The sequence below is a fragment of the Acanthochromis polyacanthus genome, chromosome 3 (assembly GCF_021347895.1).
Source record: "Acanthochromis polyacanthus isolate Apoly-LR-REF ecotype Palm Island chromosome 3, KAUST_Apoly_ChrSc, whole genome shotgun sequence".
NCBI lineage: Eukaryota > Metazoa > Chordata > Actinopteri > Pomacentridae > Acanthochromis > Acanthochromis polyacanthus.
In genome coordinates, this window is record NC_067115.1 from 3,376,894 (window position 1) to 3,399,436 (window position 22,543).

General features: G+C 40.2%; 1 protein-coding gene across 1 annotated transcript; it reads left to right on the forward strand.

Moving 5' to 3' along the window:
- Positions 1 to 6,706: 6,706 nt before the first annotated feature.
- Positions 6,707 to 21,691, forward strand: fam83fb (family with sequence similarity 83 member Fb). Its single transcript, XM_051946149.1, has 8 exons — positions 6,707 to 7,020; positions 7,991 to 9,820; positions 9,968 to 10,060; positions 11,050 to 13,716; positions 18,477 to 18,644; positions 18,936 to 19,057; positions 20,191 to 20,915; positions 21,021 to 21,691. The coding sequence occupies exons 4-8, from the start codon at positions 13,228 to 13,230 to the stop codon at positions 21,065 to 21,067; spliced, it is 1,551 nt and encodes a 516-aa protein (XP_051802109.1). The 5' UTR covers positions 6,707 to 7,020; positions 7,991 to 9,820; positions 9,968 to 10,060; positions 11,050 to 13,227; the 3' UTR covers positions 21,068 to 21,691.
- The last annotated feature ends 852 nt before the right edge of the window (positions 21,692 to 22,543 follow it).

A 22,543-nucleotide genomic window follows, 5' to 3' on the forward strand; every position in this document is an offset into this window, starting at 1 on the left:
AAATTCCTTTCCTCCTCTTCCATGTGCACTCTCCAGATTTTGAAGTCCCTGGACACCTAAAAGGTGCCACAGTCACTGCTGCGGACTGCTAACACACACAGACGCACACTCAGTCACGCACATCGAACAGAGTTTTCAGGTCCATTAATGCTGAATGGCAGCTCTGCATTGAGCCATATATGAGCCCTTTCCACCTGTTAAAACTGAGTTTTATGAGCTCTGTCATGAAATTTCACGGGTGTCAGCCATTAAACACAGTCAGTAGTGTGACACACTTGCACACAGATGCACGCACAGTACCTTATTTGAACAGTTACACCTGTACCCTTTTTGTTTTTTCCTGATCTTGCATAATAGGCTGCATAACAATAGATGCACGTACAGCTGTAGGTCACCTTGGCAACAGCTACCAAGAGGTAAATGATTCTTTTGGCCCTATGAAAAAAATCATGCACATAAACATCTACAAGGGTACATGGAGTCCATTCATCAGGCCCCTCATGGTGGGAATGCTCATTGTTCAGAGGCTGCTTTTGCTTTTTTTCCCCTCCTAATCACATTGCTTTTAATGCTTAATGCTAGTTGCAGGATGAAATCCCCACCGGACACCACATGGGGATCTGCGCATTCATGGCAGGCCAGCCACTGAGACCGATTGTAAACATCAGAAGGAAAGACGGAGGCAGAAATATAGTGTCGGAGGTGGCAGTTTGTGCTTTCATTGGCCCTGGCTGCATTTCTACATATTATCATCTCCAACACTTTATTTCTGTCTCTCATTCTATCTGTCAGTCCTTTCTTTTTTGTTTTTGGCAGACTACTGATCCCACCTCTGGCCCCCCTTCTGTCTTCACTAACACTAGGTCTCCTTCTTCTTCTCTATTTTTGTCCTTCTTACCTACATTTCTACCAGGCTTTTTTTAATCTCTGTTTGCAGTAATTTACTTGGCACTACAGTGTAATCGACCTTTTACTGGCATCAGGTCAAAACGTGAGATTCTAAATCATGGACAGTAAATGAATATGAAAGTAACTTTTTCACTTAGGCTATTCCTAAATACAGCCTCAAATTGATGCTAGAATTGATGGAAATTCTTAGTTTAGTTGTAACGACTAGCTTTCCAGGCATTACTTAGAACTGATTTGGCAACATCTGTCCCTTTAATTCTCTAAATCTTTGGTCTAGTCTTTGTAATTTTACATTTTATGGCCAGTCCTCTCAGGCAACACTGCAGTGCCCTTTAAAAGACGTGAGACAAATCGCTGCACCCATCACTGCAGCAATTTCATGCCACTTGACTTTGGTATCGTTGCTCTCACCTGCCAAACCAGCCGAATTAAAAGGTGGCTGGATAATGTCACAGAAAGTTTTACAGTGACTGAACAGTCTGAGTCCCTCTGCTCATTTGGCTCTTCAAGTATGCAAATGAAAACATTTAGCAATTAGGGTTAATTGTAAACATTTCGGTGCGATTATACACTTGAAAATTATTCAGGATTTATCCTAATTAACATCTATGAAAGATAGTGCCTCTGTTAATTAACTTGACATTCATTATGCACCGTGGTTTTTTTTAATCTTCCTCAAAAACACTCTTCCTCTGTTCACTTATTTATTCAGGGACTGTTGTATTTTGTGGGACTGTGATGCATGGTATAGCAGCATTTGTGATATTTATAATACATTAATTAACATATCTTGGCTATGTGAAAATAAAACAATTAGCAGCCTATCTTGCTGATAAATACACATACTATTATCAAGTTGTAAATGTCTGACATCTGATGGAACCTGTCAGAATTACCTTCATTTGTAGCTTGTACTTTCATCTTATGTGCATCTCTCAGTCTGTGTGTATGATCGTCTTAATTCATTGTCAACAACAGACTGAGCTTCAGTCCTAATCATTCTCTTGACATCGAATACTTTGCTTTGTGCTGCCACCATGTGGCAAATACAATCACTACAACAACCTTTAATTTGACATGAAAATATCTTACTACCAAAAGACAATTCAAAGTGTTTGACAATAGGAATGACAAAGGTATGATTAAAGATTACTTGGAGATACGCAGCTGTAAGTTCCCACAGCAAATATGAGATCAAATACATGACTGATGCTGTGGAATAATTCAATGAAGTCTGCTAAATATTTCGCTTTTCATTCAGTTACTTCAGAGTCTCCACATCTCCAGCCAAGTTCAGTTTATGGCAGATTCTTTACAGGAATTACCTGGGAAACATCAAGAAGTGAAGAGATGTTTTATTATGTCACATCTAAGTACAGACTGCAGAGGTTAGACCTATGCAAAACAAGTTCAGTGACTGAAATGTCACCTACTGAGGAAATGTTTAATATGAATTATTACATTAAACACAAACTTTGTGTTTTGAACACCTTCATATTTAAATCCCAATAAACTTGCAGCGTTTTTCAGATGTGGTTCAGTCCTTTTGTGGACTATAAGTTTGTTGTCATGTCAGCATTCCACGCTGATCAGACCACAGACTGTATATAAAGATGGACGTAGCATCTGGCTCCAAAAATGAAGCCCACCCGGAAGTGTCAAAAACTTGCAATATCACGCTGTCTGCTAGGGTTGGCTCCAAAAAGCTTTTGCTCCATACACCCCAATTCATCACCGGAAAAAACAAAATTTAATAGACTGATTTTCTACAGCTCAGGATTTTTTTCCCCGTTAGTTTTCATGGTCAAAATGAGAGATCAGGTGGCCGATCTTAAAATAAATCAATACTGAATTTTAAATAAATCGTTAAAGTTGGCGGAGCCAGGGGGCGTGGCTATACTTGATAGACAGTCTCATTGACTGGTCCTGCCCCGAGTTGCTCTCCGGTCCAGTCTGTTTGATGATGCTTTTTATGTCGCTGGCTCCAAAAAATCCTAAATGGCGAGCAGGAAGTAGCAAAATCCGGACTTCATTTTCTCGGCGTGGAAACCAACGGGTGACGTCACGGTTAGTTCACGCCTGGATCAGACCTACCATTAACACCTCATACTGTACACGTCCCCCTCTGACCCATCAAGGCCTCGACTCCACAAACCTCTGAAAATGCTCTGTGGTATCAGGTAACAGATCGTTTAAGTCCTCTGCCATCAGGGAATGCATGAAGCTGCAATGACCTTTGTGTTCTAACAACTTTCTGTCATAGTCAGACTTATGGTTCATCTTTGATTCACCAGTTCTTGAGTACTTTTTGTTGTTGCTAACCACTGCTTGCCAGGAATACTCCACAAGGCCTTGGATGTACTGAGACCCAGGCGTATCATTATCACAATTTGATCGTTGTCAAAGTCACTCACATCATTACACTGATCATTTCCTGCTTCCAACACATCAACCTCAAGAACTCACTGGTCACTTCCTGCCTGATATAACCGAAATCTTGACAGATGTCTTTACAGGCAGTTATTCAGTTCACCTATTAATGGTTTTAGTGCTGTCCCTGGTAAGTGTTTATTTTATACAGATCTACCCAAAATGAATACATTATTGGGACAAGCACAAATAATGCAGTGGAAAAAGATCTTTCTTCTACTCAGTTACTCATTAGAATAATGAAAACATAATGACTTGTGAATATGTCAGCCATTATGTTTCTCCTGATCAATTCATGTAGAAGATACTCATTCTGTTCGCAACATAGGTATGACGCCACCGGACAGTCGTTTCATTTTCAACAAATCATCAGTATCATGTGCAGGAGGTTGCAAGAGAAAAAAACTGTTGTTGCAGCTGGATTTCTTTCAAGCTCCTACAATCCACACATCAAAACTTTACACTTTAAAATCAGCCAAACTGTGAAAGTTATCTGGGAACTATGGGAGGCCATAACAGAAAGGCAGAGATGCGAAACACCTATCAAACATCGTCTATCTGAATACAGATACACAGATTATTTTGCTGGTTGGACAGACATCTCTGTACACTACACCATATAAACACACGTGCTAATCTTGTAATAACCAGTTATTTCATGCGCCACGCTGATATGTAGCATTTAGCATGTTGATCTACTTTTTGATTGCTGATGGTAACATTTTTGTGTACAGCCGTTCTTACCATATAATAGCAGAACAATTCAATTTGTAATCCGAGACTGAGTGTCAGACTTTATTCTTGACTTTGCCAGAAACAATGGTTTGATGTAAAATAGCTAAAGCTCAACTTACTAGCTCTTTATGAATCTTTAAAACACATTTAAAAACACGTTTCACAGGTGTTGATAGATCCACAATCAGATGTGGGTCTTTGGCTCAACGAGTCCTCCACATATAATACCAATAACATTCACTAACATGTGCTTGTTTGTGGTTTAGTATCTATAAGGGTTGTTAATAGTCAACTGATGTGCTTTATGAACCTGTATCATGAAAAAAAAAATCAGCTACAATTCGCACTTTTACTTTGGATCGTAAAGATTCTGTCGGTTGATACAGTATTTGTTTTCTTTCCATTTCCACTGTGCTGGTAAGTTCTAATCTTTGTCTGTGTATCTTTGCACCTATCACTCTGTGTGGGTCAGCAGTGACAGAAAGTGTGTTTCGCTAGAAGTCTGTGCTTCCTGTGAACTAACATCAGAGGTTTGACACTTGTCTGCATAAACTGTCCAAACTCAGTTCTGCAGGGAGAACAACACATACATGGTGAGTTGTCGTCTTTGTTTTCTAAATGAGAGGCTTCGTCTGTTGTCATTTTGACATGTAGCTTGTTGTCCTGCTGATTTCTGAGCTGCCATCATATTCTATTATCACTGAAGGTGCAACGGACAGAATTCAGTTACACCGCCCATGAAATGAGTCCGATAACTTATGGATTTTTTTCAGTCAAATCCATTTCTTTACTTTGTGTAAAAATAACAATCGAGGAAACACAATCAGAGGTGTTAGATTACATGTCCACCTCACCTTACAATATGTGTGTTGAAAACCAATATCAGAAAGTGTATCGTGTTCAATCAAAAGACTGAAAGCATGTTTGGTGATACAGTACACGTGTCCTGATTCAGTGGAGAGTGGGTTGCACCACTGTGGAGCTCAAACACCCCTTTTTGCGGTGCTTTTGGACTGCAGTGTAATAAAATGTGCTCCAGAGGACAAAACTGATTAAAGAAACTCTGTTACAACAGCTTTTTGTAGGTTTTAAATGGCTGCATAATTACATATATTACAAGTGTTTCCTCATCCTATTTATCTGTTAACCATTTTCACTTGTAAACTCACACATAGCTTCTTTTTATCTTTTGTTCCTTTTGTATTTCAGCTCTTTTACCATGGAAGCTACAGCCAAGTATGACTTTCAAGCCACAGCTGATGATGATCTCAGTTTCCGCAAAGGAGACTGCTTGAAGGCAAGGAACACACACACGGTGTTAAACACACCAAACACTCATCACTTCCTGCAGATATTGTGTTTTCAATAACCGTTCTGAAAAGCTTTTGATATAGAATAGAATAGAATAGAACTTTATTTGTCATTGCAACAAGTACAAGGAAATTGCAAAAGCCCTTCAGTCAGTGCAAAACAGTGTGAGGAATGATATAGTAGCAAAAAAATAAGGTGCAAAATAGCTGCCATATTAGGTGCATTGAATGACATGAGGTAGTTATATTATAACAAAGGTCGTGCTATTAGCCTTTGTTCAGGACCCTTACTGCTGTTGGGTAGAAACTGTCTCTGAACCGGTTTGTCCTTGCAGTGACTGACCTGTACCGCCTGCCTGATGGTAACAGTTTAAACATGTGGTGTCCTGGGTGAGAGGGGTCCTGGGTTATATGAAAGCATATGTGGTGTGTTTTTATAATGGCTGCTGCTTTTTCATGTTAAGCGGTGTCGCCTCAGTAACTGGGCATTCACTACATTCATATAGTGTAAATACCAATCATATTTGCATTGTGCTATTGTTCTCTGCAACACTTTTCAATAGTTTCTGTGTAGCTGATAATGACAATGTGTTCTGAAACTGCATCCTGCTACTTTAGCTCAAGTGCATTTCACACTTGCACCATAATTACAATGAATGCAGAGGTGCAGGCACAAATACAAGAAATGTACTCAGCAACTAAAAGTAATGGCACAATATTCATCCAAGCAGTGAAAACAATTTTCACTCCTCTCTCGGTCCAGTTGTGTTTTTGACCTTTTAGGTTTGCAATTTATCATCAAGCTCTAGAAATATCAGTTATGGTTTCCCTGACTTTAATAGAGGAATTCATTACAGTTTACAGTTATTACAACAGTATGAACAGTGAAAAAGGTTTGAGTACAATTTGATTTGTGTTTATTCCTCATGTTTAAATAGATAAGCTTTTTAAATGGCCGTGTTGCTTTTTTGAATCACAGATGAGTTTTGCCAAATAAACAGACAGTTTGATGCATGCTGTACTGTACAGCACGCATTTCTTTGCAGGTGACCTTAACACCTCAACAAACAGGAAGGAAGCAAAACAGCTAAAAGAGAAAAAGAAAGAGAAAGAAATGAAAGAAAGAGAAAAGAAAAAAAATCTGCCAACTGTTCACACCTCCTGCCTCGACAGAGATGAACCACAAACACAGACAGCTAAAATAGCTAATCATGACCCTGAGAAAAAAGATTTACAATTTTCACCGTGCACCTGAAACCAGGAGGTAGTTTGCTGATATTTTTTTAAGGTTTCAGGAAAATCATAGTATATATCTGCAGCTGTGTTTGGAACTGTAGATTCTGATTTGTTAAAGAGGTTTATTGTAAACAGTAGATTTTTATATTTTGTAAAATGCACAACTGGCAACACTGCAGCACAAACTATTGACAAGTCTGACCACATGACCACATGTTGTACTTGTGAACCTTTACTTGGAACTATTAATGTATTGTTTTCACTTTATTGTGGATAAATTTCAAATGAATGTGTTTTGTGTGCGTCAGATCCTGCAAACCTCCGGGAACTGGTACAAAGCAGAACTTAACAGAGTCAAGGGTTTTGTCCCTAAAAACTTCATCAACATTCACTTGCCCAGGTAAACTATCACATCCATCCATCCATTCTCTATACACCGCTTTATCCTCACTTGGGTTGCGGGGGGTGCTGGAGTCTATTCCAGCTGACTCGGGCGAAGGCAGGGGACACCCTGGACAGGTCACCAGTCTGTCGCAGGACTACATATACAGACACACAATCACACTCACATTCACACCTACGGGCAATTTAGAGTAACCAATTAACCTCAGCATATTTTTGGACTGTGGGAGGAAGCCGGAGTACCCGGAGAAAACCCACGCATGCACAGGGAGAACATGCAAACTCCATGCAGAAAGATCCCAGGCCCACCCCGGGATTTGAACCGGGGATCTTCTTGCTGCAAGGCGAAAGTGCTAACCACTACTCCACTGTGCAGCCCCTATCACAAACAGCTAAACTAAAAATGCACGTTATACAGGTTTTGCTCTGCCTTTTTTAACAATCATCAAATCCATCCAAATGAAAGAATGAGATCATGAAGTAGCATTGAAAGACATCCAGATGAGAGCCAAAGATAGAGATACTGCTCATTAGATTTAAAAACTAAATAAGAAAGAAATAATGCATACAGAGAGAGTGCTGCTTTTGCAAAACACCACAAACATGTATGGCTGATCAATCTTTACTCTCTCCTAAGTGCATTCGCAGGCTTTTAGCAGTGTAATAGTTTTGATTTTTCTTTTGTTAGCAGTATATATATATATGTATATATATATATATATATATATATATATATATATATTACAAATTGTCATAACTCAAAAGCCTGATGCATTGTGTTGTTTTGTTGGTAGGTCTAGGTCATGTGTTTTTAGAGTGCATATATATTTCATCCTTTATCTTTCCTCCTATATACCTCTCTCCTCCCTCCACTCTCCTCCATCACCATGATGAATTTGTCCCTACCTAAACATCCTCTGTTCTCTATCCCCCTCCTCTGTTGTTTCCTCTCCCCTGCATGACTCCAGCTGGTACCAGGAAAACGCCAGTCGCAGTGATGCCCAGCAGAGCCTGATGTCTCAGCCTGTGGGAGCCTTTCTCATACGGGGCAGACAAAATGCAGGCCCTGGTGAATTCTCCATCTCCGTAAGGTGCATTCAGTGTTTCCATGCTGAGCTAAAAAAAGAAAAAAAGATTACTATTTCCAAATAGTTAACAGTTGTATATTGACTGATAAAGCAACTGCAAACAGCTCAATTCATATATACCATTTTCTAAAAATAATAATACCATATAGTGGTTTAAATATTTGTCAAGAATAAAGGGTTCATGCTGATGTTTTGTTTAAATCAGGTAAAACTGGTCTTTTTAAAACTCATCTACAAACAGTAACTTTTTGTGCTTCGTGCCTGTCATTAATGCCTCTACCTTGTTGTTTCAGACATCTGTCTCTATCTCTTTCTGTCACTGTCACATCGCTGTGGCCAAGAACAGGCCATGATTAGTCCTCACCACTTCCTCCAGCCGAAAGCAACACTTTCTTTCTCAGAAACTTCTCTGCTTGCAGCAATCTGACAGTGATCATTGAATAGCATACTTAAGACGCCTCAAAGTGCTTTAATTTTCCTACTCATTGATCTTGACTGAGCGATTTATGGAGATGAATGTGCAGCTCCCAGACTCACAGCAAAATGTACCCATTCAGCCTGATGTGTACAAATTTAATACACTGTTAGGCACTAAAACTTAGTATACTGCTAAACTGAAATACCCACAATTAAGTTTGACAAAGCTGTTCTTTAAATTCTTTGGGGTTCTGTTTATATATTTGTAGTTAAATATAAGTTTTTCCATTCATTTTTAATTGAAGGATGCATTGGAGGATGTCCAGATGAAGTGCCTTTCAGCTTTTTTCATCTCTCTTTTCACTTTTTTCTCTGTATATTAACTTTTATCTTTTGTACTAGTGAACAAATTGAACAACTTCTGAGTAACTGACAAAACATTTCATGTTGCTATAATAGATTATTGTAACATTTTAACTGAGGATGCAACTTTGTGTCATGGGTGGACAGTGATGTCACTGCCTTTCTGTCATCCCAATCTCCCAAACCTAGTTTAGCTTGGTGCTTTCTGAGTGTCTTTATGTTCTGCTTTCTCTTCATCTTTAATCACTCTGTTCTTTTCTTCTCTACCTCATGTGCATCTTGTGTCCTTTTAGCTGATGGTAGGATTGTAGCTCTTTTGCAAGGACTACAGGTTAACAAGCTTAGTAAACCCAACAATATCTTTATTACCGCCCGGCAAAACTGCGTTTTCCAGAAGGTATTGTTTTGAGCTGCATGGTCTTGGTTGGTTGGTTGGTTGGTTGCTTGTTTGTCTGTAACAATTTGGTTTCCGTGCGATAACTCGATAAAATATTGATGTAGCCTCACCATAGTTTGTACACAGGTGTAACATACTAAGACACAGGTCAAGTTCGAATTTGGTGACCGTGACCTCATTTTCAAGGTCACAGGGGTCATCTGGTCCAAGTTTGGTAAAACTTCTTGTTTATTTTATTTTTTTAAAGGCTTTTTATGTAATGCATGAACATAGAAAGATGTGCCCTTGGTAAAAAAAAATCATAGCAAAGAAAGACATTTACAAAGAAACAACTAAAAATGCATCACAGTGTTCTCTTATCATCTTGTAGACATCCAACAGATGTGCAGCATTTCAAGGTGCTGCAGGACAGCAGAGGGCAGTATTACCTGTGGTCAGAAAAGTTCCTTTCTCTCAACCAGCTGGTGGAATATTATAAAAGCAACTCTATCTCCATAAAGAGACAAATATTTCTGCAGGAGACACAAACAAAGGTGGGAACCAATGATTCAAAACCTAACTTAAGTGATGGGCTCAAACCAAATCAAAAACAGTCAAGGTGTCATATAAGCTGAGAAATGTGTAGTGTAAGAATGCAGCAGTAAAGGACATGTGTTTGTAAAATGTCTATGTCCCAGCAGCAAAGAGAAGGCTCAGATAGTTTACCACATCTACCTGCTCCTGCTGACTCTCGCCCACTTTGTGACCGTGTCCCGTCCCAAGCACCACGTCAGGTAGTCAGTAATGCTGTGTGTGTGTCTGTGTGTGTGTTTGTGACTGGTTACACTGATATGTGTGTGCTTGCTGTCCATTTGAATGACTGTGTGTACACATGTCGACTACTTTGTGTTTGCAGAAGGCTCAACAAATCTGCTCAATTTAGAACACAATAACTGCGTGTGTCATCTAGCCCCAGTAGTTTGATCTTTGAACTTTCTGTTTGAGCTGCTGCACTAACTTCTGAGAATGACAAAAAAAAAACAACCCTGCTTTTTAAGCGTGACATAATCTAAAGAGTTTCAAAAAGGGTTTAACCTTTTAGTACCTGAGCCCTGTTTTTGAGGCAGCTGCTCAAAAATGAAAAAAATAAATAAAAAGGCTATATCTCTGGAACCTCTTAGTTCCAGGGCTCGACTGAAAAATCACACTTTTAAAAACATTTGATTCCATTTTTATTGTCAGACCTTTATTTATATGTAAAGGGTACAGGATGTAAAGTAGAAATTTAAACAGCCAATCAGAGCATTCGACACGAGAAGAGTGGATTGATAGTTTTCTAGTTTTTTAAGAAAAGATAATGAAAGAGCAGATTTGTTAGTCCCTGGAGCCCCCCGCCGGCGGGGGGCTCTAGGGACTAACAGGTTAATGAGCATTAAAAATAAATAACTGCCTCAGCTCATAAAGAAGTGTGCCATCCTTCACCTTCTCGGAATACATAAAACTACCTGACAAGAATGTGAAAAGTAGCGCTAAAGGATCAAAACAACACAGCAGGATTCAAATGATTTCAGTTATGGAAGCCTCACTAAGCATTTTTTTCTTTACAACTTCAGACTTTGTACTTTAACTCAGCTGCCCAGTTAAATCCATACATGACACTGTCTGAGAATCTGTTCACAGAAAAATAAAGCATTGAAAGTGCTGAGCTGAGAGGTGGATCGTCTTGTAGAAGATAGGAGTATTCATGTCTGTGTCTCATCCTGTATGTCTGCCTTGTGTCTAGTTCAAAGCCTCCCCCACGATGCAGGTCAGAGCTCTGTACGACTTCCAGGCAGAAGAGACAGACGAGCTGGAGTTCAACGCTGGTGATATCATCGAGGTCCTTGAGTCCTCGGACCAGGCCTGGTGGAAAGGCCAGCTGGGGGACAAAACAGGCCTGTTCCCTTTCAGCTACACCAAACCCATCTGAGAGCAACATACAGGAAAACAAATGTACATGTAGCCCAACGTTTTTATTCAAACTAATGTCGACTGCCGGTTCTTGGGACTGAACTACAAAACTTACAGCAAGTCACTACTCGAAAGTAGCAGCAAAAGTGTTATCGTGTCACAGCAGAAGGCATCAGCCGTCTAATATGAAAATGAAGATGAACCTGTTTGTTTAGTTGCACGCAGACACACGCTGCACATGGGATTTCCCATCATGGAAGGCATAGCTTTGGTTTCTTGTTAAAGCAACATAATGTGGTCCAATGAATTAATGTAAATTAGGCTATTTTTGCAGTCTGGACAACGTTACAGTGTTGTTTATACATCATCAGTGATGTGCTAATATATATATATGGCATAAACTGCAACATCCACCAAAGTCTATGTCTTTTATTTGGATTTATGTATCTATGAAGTTCAAACTGACTGCAGTATGTGAACTTAAATGGCTCTTCTCCTTACAACCATGAAAGCCAAGCAGTGAAGACAGTGATCAGTGACATGATAAACTTTTATTTAAAGAAAAATGTCTACATTTGCACAATAACTTTTGATACTTTGCTGTTGTTTTTACTGTTCCGATTGTGGATTTAAAAGCAAAACATATGATCAGCTGACAAACTATGATGCAATGTTATGGGGAAAAAAAAAAACTCAGATTATAAAACTCTGCCAACCCTGCTCACACATCAGCAATAACATGCCAGTAATATAGAATACAAACCACAACAAATCAGTCTACAATATGGGACAACAATCTACCAAGGTCCAATTTTTATTACTGTAGTTTAAGAACCTGCACAGTCATTACCAATTGGTCAGTCTCCAGAGAACAAAGGGGTTGTGCAAAAATGTAATAATTAAACCATCTGGATGATTCACTGGTGTGTGATCACGTCTGCACAGGAAGAAAATGTTTTTGAAACACTGAAAGATTAAAAGTACAAGAAAACACTCATATACTGTCATATGTTTGTATACTTACTACTAAACACACATTTATTAGTTTATATTCACGCTGCCAAGAGTATACAGAGGGTTTGTGAAGATTTTGTCAGAATAAATATAGGATGTGTGATACATTCCTTAGGGCAAATGACAAGGCTTGTCTTGTTTGGCCTGCATAGAATTCATCTGTTTGCTCAGTTTATTGCTCGGGCTGGTGTGTTTTCGCAACATAAACGGGGGGTGGGCTGGGAGGGAAAGAGAAACTTCCAACAGCTCTACATGTTTCCCGGAGAGTGGAAGAGTTTCCACAGAAACAGCCCTCAAACGTTTGCTGCATTCAGGTTCCAACTGTAAATTGGCCACTCTCATTGGTAAATAAGCCACAAGGGGAAATTAGCAATGTCACAGCAGAAAAGTGGCAGTAAGAAAAGCGAGAAAAGACAACTACAAGTTAAAGAGATGAGGTATACACTCATACAATATATACAATATAAGAAAAACGGAAGAACACAAAGATACTAGAACACAAAGAATATTTAGCTACATGAATGAACTGCACTTTGGAGAATATTTCATAACTATACATAGCATAGGTATATCCTAAATCTTAACATTCTATTTTTAAAATGATTCATTATATGTATATGTGAAGTTATCTGGTTATGTATTTTATTATGACTATATGGCAGAATTACCAGAAATGGCAATGAAAGCTACATCTTAATCATATATAAAATGTTACAGGAAACACTAATAAGTATTCTGTGTCAAGCAACATCAACAGAACAACAGACTGACTGTCAATGAGTAAGTGTAGTCATGCCTACACTCTAGTAGATGCTCTTTATTCCTCTGGCACTTGAAGGCATCATGATCTCTGAGCCCCACCTCTGTCCCTCCCGGTCAGGTAAAATAAAACTTCCCCGGTTTTATTTTTACCTGTGCAGTGACACATCAGCAGGCAGGTAACTTCTCCTCCTGGCATTAGAGGGTTCCTGAGCTCCAGGGAGGGAGACAGCCGACCATGGCCGAATCCCAGCTCATGTGCATGGAGGACGGCCACATCGGAGCCAAAGTCCCGGAGACCAGACCGGAGTTCTACTACAGCGAGGAGCAACGCGTGGCCATCGAGGAGCTGCTCAGGAATGGCGATGGCGCCTTCAAAACACGACTCAAAGAAGACAACATGAAAGATTTCCTGTCTGCCAGGGAGGTCAAACTCTTCCTGACCTCTTTCAAACGCTACGACTCCGGGAATGACAGCAGCGGCGGCGGCAGCAGCGCAGCGTCCCCGAAGCAGGGAGCCGCCGCCGGCACCGACGCGGATTCGGGGGTCCATTCCACCTACTGGCCCCAGATGTCGGACACTGAGGTGCCGTCGCTGGATATCGGCTGGCCCAGCGGGGGGTTGTTCAAGGGGGTGACCCGGGTGGCCGTGCACACACACCCGCCCAAAGACAACGGACCCCACATCAAGGAGGTGGTGAGGCGGCTCATCCAGGAGGCCAACAAGGTGAGGAGGAAGAGGAGGGTCAGGGTCCGGAGAGCTGGCATGATACCTATTAACAACTGCAAAATGTCAGTATTGCTTTATTGATAGCCAATTAACAATGACCTAACAGTAGCTAAGCTGGGTTTATTATTCTGTTATTTCATCATAATGAAAATAATGAACTAAACACTGAAAACACCAAAAAATAAACCGTTTTATTAAAAAAAACCAAAACAATCCACAGGTGAGGTAGGAAAGTAGAACAAGGTGTGGTGATGACCAGGATTTGACCTAATGTGAAAGAGGAATGCCATTTTTATGATTATTATTATTATTTTCATTTTAAAAAAATAACCTTTCAGGATTTTTTTGTGATGACAACATTTTTTTAACTTTATTTTTCTTATTTTTACTACAAATGTGGTTACACATGCGTAACACAAACAGCAAGGTGAGGGAGTCACAGCTTCCCTAGGAAAATAAATATATATGCAATCTCACACAGTATAAATGTGTTTTAGGCTGGTTTAAGCAGATACAATTTTTGAAGTTACTGGGCTAAGAAAAGGGTCCATTTTTCCCAATATCCTTCCCCTATGTCCTTTTCTAGCCTCAGATTATTAGTGATCTGCTCTAGATGATGTATGATGACAACAATTTGTTCAAAATAAAATGGAGGAAAAATCTTTTTTCAAGAATACAGTGTGAGAAATTGAGATCGAGTGTGCGACGCTTTGTGAGAATGCAGTTTTGTTTTCTGTTTCGCCATTTACGGGAATGTACCAAGCTTTTAGAACTTGTTCAAAGCTTGAAATTCCATTCGGCTCAATGCTTTCACAGTACACTGCTATCACTGAACAGGAAACCTGGTATTATCAGGAAACTCAGTGTCGCATATCTTTGATTTGGCCTGTCCTCAGCTGGTGGGGCATAGAAAAGTAGCTTCAGGGGGTTTTCTTGGAATTGCAGTAATTAAACCACAAGCTTGACGAGGAAACACTCAGGCAGATTTGTTCAAAGTACACGTCAAAGGAAAGTTTGATGGCATGATTGATGAAAGTTAGCAAACTGCTAAGATAACAAGACACCCATATGCACCCATAAGAGGCTGGAAAACCTTTGATCAGGAAAAAATGCCACAACAATAGTGGAGATTAAAAATCAATATATTATTATTGTTACTATGTGGAATAACAAGTCAGTTGAGGCTGAACATTGCGATCAAGCTACACTGCTGTTTTACCTTATCATTATGTTGTGTACTCTAAGTATCCTTTTATTGTAACAGGGCTGAAGCCGTGGAACGCAGCACCACAGAAGGAGTGGATACTGGTGTCCAGACACTTTTGATCATGTAGTTCGTATGTTGTAGCAGCTATAAAGCCGACTCCTACGTTCTGTTTGGCTGCATGAGGCCCAGGAAGCGTGAGTGTTGGAGTGATTAATACCCCTCACACAGCAACAGAGAGCCCAAAGTCGGTCCGAGTTGCCACTTGTAATGTTTGCTCATAGACTGCCGGAGCTGCGCTGAGTCATCTGTTCCGCTTGCTCACAGTGCAGCAGTGACAGGCTCTGCTGGGCTCACCCTGCCTTATTATGCCTCTTTAAAACTGGGTCAGGGAGGACAACTGGAGCATGTGTCAAATACTCACTCAGGGTTTTTTTAATTGGCGTTGTTGCACAACTGCTCTTTGCACTTCCCCAGAATTCTCTTTTCAAACTCCCTTTCTTTCTTCTTCTGTTCCCTTATCTCCTCACTCGCTTTTATTTGATGTTGACTTTTTGTATTCCTCTCTTTAATCGTTTTGTTTTTCTTGCTTTTTTTCTTGCCTGCTTACATTCTTACACTCTCACCTTCCTTTGTTCCTGGTTCCAAATCAGTTCCTACTGTACCTAGGCATTTTAAGTGGTGAAACCAGATCACTGGTGCTGTTGGCGGACTGCTGTTTTCCCTCATATGTTTAGTGATTTACTTTATGCAAATCAGTGTGTTGTTCCACCTTGCTTTTATTGCCTTGTCATGTTAGTCATACAGGTTTACGTCAGCTGGGTGTTTTGTTTACTAGTTTGTTTCTCCTTCAGGTCATTTCTAACCAGGAATAAAAACTGGCAGCTATGCTTTCCATATATTGACCCTGGTTTTAAAAAAAATCAGACATAAATATACAGCAGCTGGTTTAGCTTGGTGTCCATGAAGGAATGTAACAAAACAACCAGCTTTGTTTTGACGTATCAGAAAGTCAAGCAGCTCCTCTTCAACAGACAAACACATGTAGAGCAACCAGTTCTCCAGGAACTGTATTCATCTTAGCGCATAGATATGACATTTGTCCTCATCTGGGGTTTTTTCTTCTCATTTAACTTGACAGTGATGATCCAGTTCTGTCTGCTGTCCACAAGTCTCAGCCTGTATCTCTGTTGTTATCCTCACAGGCCCACTCAGCATTTTTCCTCAGTGAGACTCTGGGTGGAAACAGCGGGTCTTTTCTGCCTTACAGAGGACCATTTGTTTCAAATTTAAAGGGATACTTTTTCCACCACTTTGCTTTTCAAAGAACCAGTTGAGTAACACACATTTCCCAAATCTGCACCCTCGACTAAACGTTTCCCTGCATGTTTGAAAGGACCTCCTGTGTTCTGTTTGTCCCCACTTGATCTTTGACAGTATAGACCTGATACACGACTGTGGCTTTGGCTGTTGTTATACTATAAACTTCAGTTTACGGTGCTGCTTCATAGAGTGTCTGTTGTTACGCTGCAGGGAATAAAAGTGCTGGTCTACATAATTTGACTTCAACAGACCGGTGGTCGATCGATTATTGACTTAACAGGTTACTGGATTCAATATTTAGCAAGTCTATTATTGTTATTGCTATTTTTAAACTAAGCACTGATTAAATATATTAATGTACCACTTGAGCATTGTAGCCCATATGTATGAGAGTAAGTGGTGGCTGAAGAGGAGCACGGTGTGAGCATTAAGTTTATGGACCAAAGTGAGCCGGCTGCTTCTTTCTGATGTGTGTTTGGTGCAAATAGTGCATGTTCCATCCCAACTCGGGTACTAAAAGGAGGAGAAGACAAACTTGACATTAAGAACAACAGAAACATTGAAATGGTTTGTTGTGATTTCCTTACTGCAGATCAATAAAATTCAAATCGATTGAGGAATGAGGTTTTTTTCATTTTGTTGCTGTAGTAAAGCGTTGATATCCTGTTTTACTTGTCATGCTGTTACAACACTCGTGTTGATGTGTTTGTTTGTTTTTTGTTGTTGTCCTGTCCAGCAACAGAGCAGGCAGAATGGGGATCTGGCTGCTGCATTGTGCCGCACAAGTTTGCTTTTCCAAGGGGAATTTATAAGTATAAGACTCCCCTTGATAATGTTCAATAATTTATTTAGTTTGAATACTTGTTGATGAGATAAATATACATAAATTTGCCATACCTGACAGGGAAACAAAGAGGCAGGAAGAAAGAAACCAGAAAAGAAGAAGGAAAAAAACCAAAAAATAAATAAAAAATGTGTTGATGTGTTTGAATAAACACAAGATTTATTGTGATGTGTGGTAAATTATCATCAGAGTCTCCGTTAGCATGCACAAAGTTCTACTGTATAATTATACACACTGTATGGGATAGTTATAGATAGTTATCAGGTATTTTCTGAATTCAGCATTAGCCCCACTAATAATGAGGATCTAATGGCTACAGAATGATTAGTAGGCCTTTAATCATCTTTTACTTTAGTTGTAATGAAATCTGTTGCTAGACTGGTGCGTTTAGTGGGCGTTACAGTTTTAGATATTGTCTTGTTTAAACTTATTGTAGTTAACTTCAGTACATGATTAGTCGTACATCTACAATGCTGGTGTACAGTGCATCCAACCACTTGCAGTCCGTACTGCTCGTTTCTTCTTATTTGTCTGTTGACCTAGTAATCCCAGTCATTTTTGTATTCAGTAGTGATTTTTAACAGTCACACAAAGCATTTAGTCTTTTTTAGCCTACACACACAACCACCGGTTCGAAGGAATTCCTTTATTTGGTAAAAGTGATGTGTAAACCTCTGCTAATCCCAGCGCTGCCAGAGGGATAAGCAAAATCTTTACTGGAGCATTTCTTAAGACAGAGACGCATTTAAGTCTGAAATTCCTCAGCTGATCTCCTTTTGTTGTTGTAAAGCTTTATCTGCATGATCTGTCAGCTCAGGCTGGAACACAGCACAGGGATAAAACAGAGGCTCTCGCTACTCTTGTATGACCTGCAGCGAAGGCTTTTCCATGAGGCTCTACAGCACCTTCAAGGTTAGAGTATTAGCAGGTGGCAAAGTGCTTCAGTTGGGCAGATTAGCTTCACCTCATGGTTCTTTGTTGGCTCTCTGGGAGGCATTCTGCCTTTAAGTGGTGTATTGTTTGTTCTTTTCTTATTGAAAGGTAGCGTGGATGAGACGCCGAGCAGTGAGCCTAAGCTGACATTCCGGTTTCTCACGCCACACTTTTCTTCTCTGCCGCTGTGTTAATGATGCGTTGGGCTCTGTTTGCGTCAGTTTTGCTGTGATGATGCTGTGTGTGTGTGTACATGCTTCTTTTCATCCAGTGTTTTGCATTTCCGGTTCATTTTAACACTAAACAGATGAACACTCTACCACTTGTTTCTTTCAGTGTTTCAGTATAGCTTCAACTAAATTTTATCACCTAATGCTTATCCATGCCCCTACATGTTTCCACCAAAGCATATCCGTTCTTGTTGCGTTCGACTTGACGACTCATCTTTTGCAGGTGATAGCCATAGTGATGGACCTGATCACAGACATCCAAATACTGCAGGACCTGATGGATGCAGCTTGGCGTCGCTCCGTGCCCATTTACATCTTGTTGGATGAACAAGGTGTGCCACACTTCCTGGATATGTGCTTCAGACTGCAGATTGGAGCACAGCATCTCCGGGTAAGAAAGCACTTTTATATTCTAAAAATAATTTCAAGTACGTTTCACCATAAGGAGAGAGGCTAGATCCATTATTTAAATAAATACTGACTGACCTGTTTGTGATGATTGAGAACTGTGATGTACATACTTGGTAATGCTGCTGAGCCATTGGCAGCCAGTAGGAGGCATAGTTGAACTGTGGTTTTAAAATTGAAACTATCGACTGTTTTAGCATTGGTGAATTTCTACTCTCTTAACTGTGTTGTTTTCCTTTTTTATGGCCTGACTGTTACCCTTTGTTGTTTGCAGAATATCAGGGCCAGAACGCTTCAGGGCATTGGCTTTGGGTTGTCCTTCGGCAGACTCCCAGGGTCACTCTGCAATAAATACATGCTGGTAGATGGAGACAAAGTCATGTTTGGCTCCTACAGGTGAGGTTTGTGTGTGTGTTGGTATGAATTTTACTGCTGTGAGGAAAGAGAGCATATGTGTGTCCCAAATGTTGTTCTTGCATAATTATTTATAACAAAGACAATGATTTCAGAAATTAAGTGAATATTTTAGCCTCTATGTGTAGGATTAAGAAATTTCCTGATGTCATATTGTATCACAGTCCAACATATCACACCTGTTCATCCTCAGCTGGGATGTTTGTTTGGTCAGAATGCACTTTGAACAAACCAGTTTATCTGCTTTTATCAGTGGTAATGCTTTGTGAGGACATTTAATTGCTGAGTTCTGGAACATCAGATGTCAGCGATTAACTCAATGATGTCGTTAAAAAGACTGAGTGATGGAAAAAATGATCACACACGCGCTTTAAGTTAGCCAGAATTATTTGGAGATGCCTAAAGTTGCAGCAGTTACCCAAAGTGAAATTCTCTGTCAGTTTACAGACGGATATGATGCAAATTTTACCTCCAGTATTTGTGTATACACACAGCTGTGTGCTGTTAGTTATGATTAGCAAGGTTTCAGATCACTAAATGAAATTACTTCTGCTGGATTTTACTACCTAATGAATCTTGGCTTTGTGTGATTGTCTGACTACTCGTACCATCATGGTTTAGCACATTAGCATGCTAGCTTTTGCTCATTGGTAGTGAACTCACAGCTGAGTTTGATGAGTGTCAGCAGTTTTGCTCAGCAACAGGAGTGCTGAATCAAAAAATGTGTTTGACCTGATAATAGCATTGGAGGAAATGCCAGTGGACCACAGACATTATTGCATTTCATCCTGATTATTTGGATCAAATTTCGGTTAGCGGTTAATATCAAACCCCCAGTCAGGACAAAATTCAGTGGAAGTAGAGTTAGCAGTTATGATACTTCAGTCTGGGGCGAACAGATAGACAAACTTAGCAAATAATGTCATATTTCTTCCATAACAAAACACAAAGATAGGAACTATTACTAATACAAAAATGGCTAATGTTACAAAATGTGACCTAAGTCTGTTTGATGAATGGCTACAGCACTAAAACTTTTAGCATTTGCTGTAAAACTAATGGATCAATGAGTATGAAGAAGCGTCTAACTGTTGTTAATCTTCTGCGTGTTCCAGTTTCTCTTGGAGTACATCTCGTATGGACAGAAACATGATCACTGTGATGACAGGACAGGTGGTTGACTTCTTTGACCGAGACTTCCGAGAGCTCTATGCCATCTCTGAGAAGCTGGACCTTTACAAAGAGTTTCACGTTAGCCCGCCGGCTGCTAACACGACCACCACCATTCGTTCCAAAGTGGGATCCAAGCGCCCCCCATTACCAGCAACCACATCCCGCTTCCAGGTTAGCTTAGGGGATTCACCGAATCCTGACATCCAGGTGCCTGCACACAAATACTACAACCCCAAATATGCTCTGGCGTTTGGAGATGTTCCACGTCCACCAGGATCTCTGCAGGAGCGAGGACCTAAGAGGGGTTCAGTGCTGGCTGAGATTCCCGGGGAGATGGACCAGGAGAGGCCACGACTGACCAGCAGTGAGAGGATGGGTCCACCGCCCTCAGAAACCCTAAGTGAAAGCTTTTCAAAGGCAAACGGAGTCAAACAGGACAAAAAGGGGCGGTTGACATGGAAGAAATTGTTTAAGGGGAAATCTTTTATTAAGCCGCCTGAAAACAGCAGCGCGTGCCCTTCACCCACAGAAACAAATCGAACTGATGAGATTGAGGATAGTTTTGAGGTGGTTGTGGTATCTCCATCCAAAGGGAAGAGGACACCGTCGAAACTGGACCGGAGGACACCGTCTGAGCAGACCGTCAACACTGCACGGGACAATGAGAGTGAGTCAAAAAGAAGGGTTCTTAATGAAGAAAGTTGGTTTCTTGACAGTTTCACCTCACCAGTGCCTATTAATAATGATGTTACTTTTGGTTTTCTTCTTACAGGTCTTAAGAGTCGACGTCGAGGAAAACAAGCATGCAAAGTGTCTTGATCTGATCCTGCCTGTTTTTAACCTCAGAACTCATTCACACGTTCTTACAAAGGATTACAAAATGACTTCAACACTAACATCACACATGAACGTGCAATATTGTAAGTATTTTATAACGACCAGATGAATGTATAGTCTTTCAGATATGCACGCACAGTTTTTATGTGAAGTGCTGAACATAAAACCAATGGTCAAAGTACTGTGGGATACCTGTTTCCCTGCGTGGGTGCAGAAATATTTAATAAGATATTTCTTGTTGATCACTTCCTTTTTGTTTACTCTGAACCTTGTTGGGATTTTAGATTCTTCACTGTTGGGCTCATGAGTGTTTTGCATTTTAAAGACAAAAAATTAAGTTGTTATTTAATGAGCAACCTATAGCAGTGCATTTCCATACTGTGGATGATTTGCTTTTGCTACACACAATTACAGAGAGATTTTTTTAAAGCAGTTGAGCAGATATGGACCTTGCGTTTACCTTTTTTAGTGAGGTGTGCACTGTAAACTTTACTATTTTTCACTTGTAATTTATCTGAAAGTGAATGTTGCTAAGAATGTATCTGTTTGATCCACTAATATTCTGTTCTTTAGACTTAATAAATAGTTTTCTTTATTGATTCCACAGTTACACTACCTGTGTAGTTTTACTTTTCTAGGTTTGCATTCTATTAATACAACAGATATGTTGTTTTATTTACATTTTAAATAAAGTTTTGACTGTTAAAACAATGCATGTTAATAGTAGGAAAGACAAAGAACATAAGTAACAGTTGCAAAAAAAAATCCAAAAAGCCTAACAAAAAGGTGTGGGGAAAAAAAGAAAAGGGACAGATATTTGTGAAATTGTTTAGCTGCACTGCAGCCTCTCCTAGTGGAAACCTGCAGTAGTAGGATGCTCCAATGCTGCTGGTTGCACTGCACAAAGCCACCGCTAGCTGCCTCCCTCGTCCTCCCTCTGGGTGTCTGCTCACCCATCAGGTCTCATCGAAGAACTACAGGCCTGATTGGAACTCATGGTTGAGTTGAGGGTGGAAGAGGGGAGGTGAGAGAAGTGGGGGGGTGGGGGGGGTGTTGCAAGGGGGAGGGTGGGTGTTGCGAGCGGGATGTGGTGCAATATTGAAACAGGAAGCTGAAGCTACAGCAGGAAGAGGTGTTCTCACACTAATTTATAGGCTAATTCTACTGACACACATTATTTCACAGGACACTTTAGTCTTAGTGTTTATCCAGAAGCACAGCAGCTGTTGAATGGAGCTTTTATTGGGTCACAGCAGAACTTTTCACTTGCTTTAGCAGAGGAAGGTGTCATCACTAGCAGTAAGAACTCCTTCACATGGTGCTGTGTATTGTGACTCTGACAAGGCTTTTTGATTGGCCTGAGCAGAACACAGCCTTTGTTAATTTAGTTAGTAATACCATTGCCTATCCTGCTAAAACAAATCAAAATGTCTGCAGTAATAATAATGACAATAATAA

What these genes read in the sequence shown, in the direction of transcription:
- fam83fb (XM_051946149.1), top strand. Translation starts at nt 13,228, where the DNA reads ATGGCCGAATCCCAGCTCATGTGCATGGAGGACGGCCACATCGGAGCC. An exon ending in TCATCCAGGAGGCCAACAAG is followed by an intron (nt 13,717 to 18,476) that starts GTGAGGAGGAAG and finishes CATCTTTTGCAG; the next exon opens with GTGATAGCCATAGTGATGGA. An exon ending in CACTGCACGGGACAATGAGA is followed by an intron (nt 20,916 to 21,020) that starts GTGAGTCAAAAA and finishes TTCTTCTTACAG; the next exon opens with GTCTTAAGAGTCGACGTCGA.